At 60.8% G+C, this 6,224-nt stretch overlaps 1 protein-coding gene across 1 annotated transcript in view; it reads left to right on the top strand.

Annotated features, from left to right (window-relative positions):
* The first annotated feature begins 6 nt into the window (after positions 1-6).
* Positions 7-6,224, top strand: part of ZDHHC18 (zinc finger, DHHC-type containing 18) — a 20,641-nt gene continuing 14,423 nt past the window's right edge. The window contains exons 1-2 of the mRNA XM_004678662.2: positions 7-119; positions 3,829-3,989. Of these exons, the coding sequence (XP_004678719.1) occupies positions 40-119; positions 3,829-3,989 (241 nt within the window). The 5' untranslated portion in view covers positions 7-39. The remainder of the gene's footprint in view (positions 120-3,828; positions 3,990-6,224) is intronic.

Consider the following 6,224-nt stretch of genomic DNA (forward strand, 5'->3'; position numbering starts at 1 on the left):
TTCCCGGGCCGCAACCGCTTCTACTGCGGCGGCCGCCTCATGCTGGCCGGCCACGGCGGCGTCTTCGCGCTCACGCTGCTGCTCATCCTCACCACCACGGTCCTCTTCTTCGTCTTCGAGTGAGTTCCGCGGCGACCCCGTCCCGCCCCCTGGCGCCCCAGCCCCCTCTGCCCCCCGTCTGCACCCCATCGCCTTCGGGCCCCTGCGGGCACCGGCCCGCGGCCGCCTCCCTGCCCCCTCCCCTCCACCCTTCCCGGCACCTGCCAGGCGCCCTCCTCTCGCGGCTGTTCTGGACCCGCGCGCCCTCCTGTGCCTCCGAACGCGTATGCCCCAGGCCTCGCCAGTCTCCTGGCATCTCTCATCCATCGCCTCTCGTCCCCCCCTCCTGGCCACTCCATCCTCCCGGGTCCTTCCTGGCACCCTGCCTTTGCCAGCCTCTGCTCACTCGGAGCGCCGCCCTCTCCCTCCATTACCCCGCCCTCCCAGAACCTGCCCGGCTCCCCTGCGCCCCGACCCATCTCCTTACCCGCGCCTATTCCCCATCACCATCTCTTGCCCACTCCCAGGTTCTTTGTCACCCTTGAGCCTACTTTATGTCCTTTCCGCACAACTCCTGAATTTCTTCTGTGTTCTTTAGCTATGCGCTCCCCACTGCAGGTCACCTGGCCGGCTTCCCCTCTCCTCCAGGGTCCTGCAGGCCCCCTTGGCCATCTCTCTCTCTGACACTCCCCTTTCCTTCCCGCTTTCCTTCTCCCCCAGGCGTTATCTCCTGGGCCTTTGGGCAATCTCCCTCAAACACTGGACCTGCAGGCTTCCTCTTCCTCCCAGCAGTGCAGCCCTCCACCTGCTGCCCGGGGCAGTGCGGCCCTGCTGTGTGGCTGAAGCCTGTTCAGTGCCTCGCTGATTTTCAGGCAAGCCCAGAGGGCCTTCCTGCGGCAGGTCATGTTTGCCCCGTGGGCTTCTTACGGCTTCATGTCCTCCGTGGCCCAGGAGTGCCTCCCATGGCATCTCCATTTTAAGGGTGCAGGAGGCCCAGCCATGCCTGTCACCTCACCAGGGCCACGGGTTTGTGTCGGAAGTTTTCCACCGTGCCCTGGGCCCCGGCTCGAGCCGCCCGCTAGTGCTTGCTCATGTGCACGCACACGTGCAGGTTCCACGCCCACTTCAAACTGCACGCCCCCAGCCCCCCAAGTTCCCATCCTCGCCTGTCTCCCTAAATGTTACTGTATGGCGAGAACTCCATTTCTGGCGCCCACGGACGTGGCTCCCATCCCAGCTGTACCACCCCTGGGCCGGTCACGTTACCTCCTGGAGCTCCCACTGCCCCCTCTTTGGGATGGGCTCATCACGGCACCCAGGCCCTGGGGTGTTGTGAGGGTGGCACGAGTTCATGCTGTCCGCTTCGAGCCAGCGGCAGCCTGCAGCATGGGCCGTTGCTCGTCTGCCCCAGGAGGCACTTCCCAAGGTGCCGTGGCCACGGTAAGGCTGGCGCAGAAGCACCTGCCCCCAAGGGCCCTTTCCAGCTGCCAGACCGTGACCAGCAGCCTGGGTTTCCCCTTGAATCCAGGGAGGATCCTACAAGCTAGCTCCTCTCTCTTGCCCTTCCTTCTTGAGTCAAGATAGATAAAAAGCTGTGTGATCATTTGATAAGCAGAAGTTCTGGGGAGCCCGCTGGGCCCAGCAGTGCCCTGGCTGAGTTTCAGATCCACCTCTCTGGGCCCGCCCCCGTGGGTATTCGAAAGCGCCTCAGCCTCATTCACTGCTCGGGGCAGGGCCTCGCAGCCAAGCCGGCAGCCCAGGCAAGAGGAAACGGTGCTGCCTGCGTGGCCTCCTGTGACCCTGCCTGTGCGAGTCGGTCAGTCAGAAGCAGGACCACCTCTGGTCCGAGTGGTCATCCTCACGGGTGACAGATTTGTGCCTGGAGGGGGTGGGAAGCGAGGGTTTCTAGATGTGGGGTGCACTTGTGGGTCATCCTGCCTTAGCCTCAGCTCCTTCTGCAGTGGTGCAGTTGGCAGGAGGGTTTGGGTTCGGGTTGAGCTCGCCTGGATGTGGACTCTGGTGACCGCTGACCGTGTGCCGGCTGTGTGTGCGCGCGGCGCTCATACTCCCTGTTACGGGGGAGGGGAAGGGTGGCTCTCCAGGGCGTTTGCTGCTGTCAAGGCCCCTGTTTCATTGTTTGGTTTGGTGGGGTTCTGCGAAAGGCTTCCAGCCGCAGCTCCACTCACCACCTCCACACAGCAGCCAGAGCGCCCCTGTAGGTCAGGTCAAGTCTGGGTGTGCCCCAAAGAGCCAGACCCTGATAAAGAGCGTCCTCCTGTTCCCACCGCCTCCCTCCCACGATCCCCCCACCACCCCCAGCGTGTTCCCCTCTGGGCTTTGGCCTCCTGGCACTCCCTGCCGCGGGGCCCTGGGCGGCTGAGTCCTTCCTTGGGATGGGCTCGCTCTCTCCAACTCCCGCCCAGCCCTGTCACCCGCGAGCCCCTTAGCTCCCTCCTGACCCCTCTGCCCTGACTTAGCATCCTTTGAGCTCGTGCCACTGCCTCACCGAGTATACACTTGTACTCTTCTTGGCCTCTTGCCTACTTTCTCCATGAGATCAGGCCTTTATTCTCCTTGCTGTCTGCTGTATGCTCAGTACCTCAAACAGGGCCTGGTGTGTTGACGGTGCTCAGTACAGTAAATATTTGTTGAATGAATGGACAGTGTTGGCTGGAAACCTGTCTACTCTCAGTCCTGTCAGTGGCTTGGATCTGCCTGTGGGCCTTGGCGTCGCCCTCCGTGAAGTCGGGGCTAGGACTTGGTGCTTCAGAGGACGCCATATGTCTCCGGTTTCAAGTTTTCTTCATCCCCCAAGAAGTCTGTACGTGGGTGGACGACGTTGCCTTGTGGGTGATGCGGAGGGCCTGTGTGGGGCTCAGACCCGGGAGCACTGAGATGTGCGGAGCAGAGCACGGCCCACTGGGGGTGCTCGGCCTTGGCTCCTGTTCCTCTAAGGAAGGGCACGTATGAGGTCAGAACCCCCGATGATGGAGGCTCCTGAGACAACCTCCGAGCGCCCTTCCTGGCGCCTCACGCCACTCAGGGCTCCCAGTGACCAGTCCCCTCCCTCCTGGCTGCTCCTGGCCCTCTTAGGTGCCACTCTGGCTCCAGGAGGGAAGCAGCGTGGGAGGACGGTCAGCAGCCCGGTGGGCCGCACAGTCAGGCCTGTGAGCTGGGCTCTGAGCCGGCCAGGGCCAGGCGGCGCCAGCGGTTGGGTGACCACAGCAGGGGCTGGACCTCCACCCTCCTTCCCGCACTGCTCTCCGCCCGGCTGGGCCGACCCAGGACGCCCTTCAGCAAGCCTTTCCTGCCCGTTCTGCTCCTCCCTCCCCAACCAGAGCACTCAGGCTGTGTGGCAATTCTCTGTTTACATCTGTTTCCCCCACTAGACCATGAGCCACACCGAGGGAGCAAGAAACGCTAGTCTTACTCACTGCTGTTCCTGTTGCCTGTTGAGGGCAGTGCCTGGCCCAGACCTCAAAAACTGTGGAGACGTGATTGAGTGACTGAGTGAACATTGCCGTGAGTGGTTCAGTCCAGTCCACTAAGCTGCCTGAAACGCTGTCTTTAGGAGGGTTCCTAGGCTGTAAACTCAGTGTAGGGGTTAGGAGTGCTGGTCTCAACTGGTCGCATCTGCCGGGGACCCAGGGGCGAAGTGCAGGGATCAGCTCGGGGTGTCTGCTCAGGGCCTGGTGGTGGCCGCTGGGCTAAGCCCTCCACCTAGTGCCGTAGGCTTGTGTCCCGGGAGCCCCAGGACAGCTGCTCATCTCTCTCCCTCTCTCTTTGTAGCTGCCCCTTCCTGGCCCGCCACCTGACCCTTGCCATCCCCGTCATCGCCGCCATCCTCTTCTTCTTCGTCATGAGCTGCCTGCTGCAGACAAGCTTCACCGACCCTGGAATCCTGCCCCGGGCCACTGTCTGCGAGGCAGCCGCCCTGGAGAAACAGATTGGTGAGGCTCCTGCTCCACATGCCTGACTCAACATCCTGTCCCCACTCTGCGCTAAGACTGAGCGTGAGGCGCTGACGCTAGGGAGAAGGAGGCAGATGATAAACAAGCAGGAAATGCTAACAAGCCAGGCTGTGGTGGCAGCCAGAGTAGTCCTGAGTGCTTACTGGGGGCAGGCATGAGCCTCATTAGCTGCATGGTCTCACTTAATCCCTTGATCACCTTGGAAGGGGAGTGCTATTTTCTTTTACTGTTGAATTAAATTGAATCTCAGTGAGGTTAAGTAAAGTCATCCAAGGCCACACAGTGGAAGAGCTGGAGTGAGACCCGAGACAGTCTGACCAGGGCCCGCACATGCGCTCACTCATTCGCTCATCAGGCATTTCTGGAGCTCTGTGATGCGGCAGGTACTTTTCTAGATGCTGATTTTCTAGGTGGTGATTCAGCAGTGAGCAAATCTGATATTGGTATCTTTGGGACCTTTGAATTTTTTTGTAGCTGACGTTCTAGCAGGAGGAAGAAGATAGTAAACAAACAAATACCTAGGATGAAAGGCAGGGGGAGAGAGCAGCGAGGGAACATGAGAGCTGGGGGGCAGAGAGACGGTTTTAATAGGGTGTTTGGGGTAGGCCTTGTCAGCAGAGCATGGCACAGTCGCGCAGTGTGAGCATCTGGGAGAGGAGCACGGCAGGTGTGGAGAGAGAGCTAGTCAGGGTGGGTGTGGAGGCCTCAAGGAGGAGGAGGTCCTGGAGATGAGCCCTGAACGGTGGGATGGAACCAGTACTCTGTGGCCTGAAAACAGCGCCAGCAGGAAGGCCAGGGCGGTCAGAAAGACTTACGCTCCCTGGTGGCCTTCACTTCCTCCCACACTGCTGCGTGGCTTCCCCTTGATGGCTGGGCACTAAGGTCAGGCCTTAATCTCAGCTTGCTCCACCCTGACTCCTTCCTGCTGAGAAGTGACGTGGTTATTTGCACACCTCAGGGGTTTCCGGTTCGTCGTTGGCTCCTTCCCTAATAGGGTGGCTTTCAGACAGACTTTTTAAAGACCCAGCTGGCACGGTGGAGCCCTGTGGCCTGTAAATGTCAAGCCCTGCTGCAGGCACCACTGGACAGTCCGCCATGAGCTCTCTGGGGCAGCTCCGGGGAGGCCGAGTTCCTCACTCGCTGGCCCCTTCCCCTGTCCCCGCCTGTTCTCGGCCACACTGTCTTCCTTCTGTGCTCAGTTTCCTTCCTCCTCACACCACCGGGCCACATGGCCTCCTGACTCCGCTCTGTCACAGTCCCTCAGGCTGCCCTGGTCCTTCCTTCTGCCCTGTGGGGAGACGCAGCGGGTGGCTCCAGCGGGGTAGTCGTGTGGCAGGAGTATCTGGCTGCCTCCCGTGAGCTGTAATCCCCCACGTCTGGGGAGCGCTGGGCTGTATGCCGAGTGCCTTCCAGCCGTTACCCCCCAATCCTCACAACAGTCTGTGGTGCCGTGGTGGGAACTGAGGCAGGGAATGGAGATGGGATGTGTGTCCTGCCTCCCGTCTTCGCTCCCTGCTTCTCCGAGGTGGTGGCGCGGACACGTCCCCTATCTTCTGTGGCCACAGCATCTTCATCCTTGTCTCACCTCAGGTGTCTTCGGCTCTGGGAAGCCTTGGTGACCCCAGTTGGGCCAGACCTCCTTTGACATTTCCCTAAGTGTCTTGTCTTCCCTTCTCGGCCGCGCGCTGCATGGTGGGCGTGACGGAATCACCAGGCAGGTCCCGCAGGCTTTCTTGGATGGTGACCGTCTTGTCCACTCAGTGTGCTACGTGGAAGACTCAGGACATTGGCTGCATAGACACATCTGTGTGGAGGTGTCTGGCTTTCCTGGGCGGCTGCTGGAGAGACTCGGAGCTCCTCTCGGTGGGCGTTACGGATTTGTTCTCCTGTGTGATAATTCTGTATGTAGACGCCTGGCTGTGGCAGGGAGAGGAAAGGGGCCAGAAGTGAATCTGGTGTAAACCATGTCTTGTGGTGGCTTCCAGGCTTGCTCAGGCCAAGACGGACAGTCTGACCAGCTGCCGCAGGTGTAAGGCCAAGCTTTGGAGGAGGACCAGAGAAACCAGGAGTATGTTCTGCCTGGTGGACATGGAGAGGCTCCCTGGGGAGGTGTCTTGAGGCAAACTGTAAAGTTTGGGTAGAGTTCAGGGGCAGGGAGGCGTGTGAAGGGAGCCCTCTGGGCAGATGGAACAGAGAACAGAGGCGAGGACGGGG

This window comes from Condylura cristata, unplaced genomic scaffold, assembly GCF_000260355.1.
Source record: "Condylura cristata isolate star-nosed mole 26May11 unplaced genomic scaffold, ConCri1.0 scaffold00008, whole genome shotgun sequence".
Classification (NCBI taxonomy): Eukaryota; Metazoa; Chordata; class Mammalia; order Eulipotyphla; family Talpidae; genus Condylura; species Condylura cristata.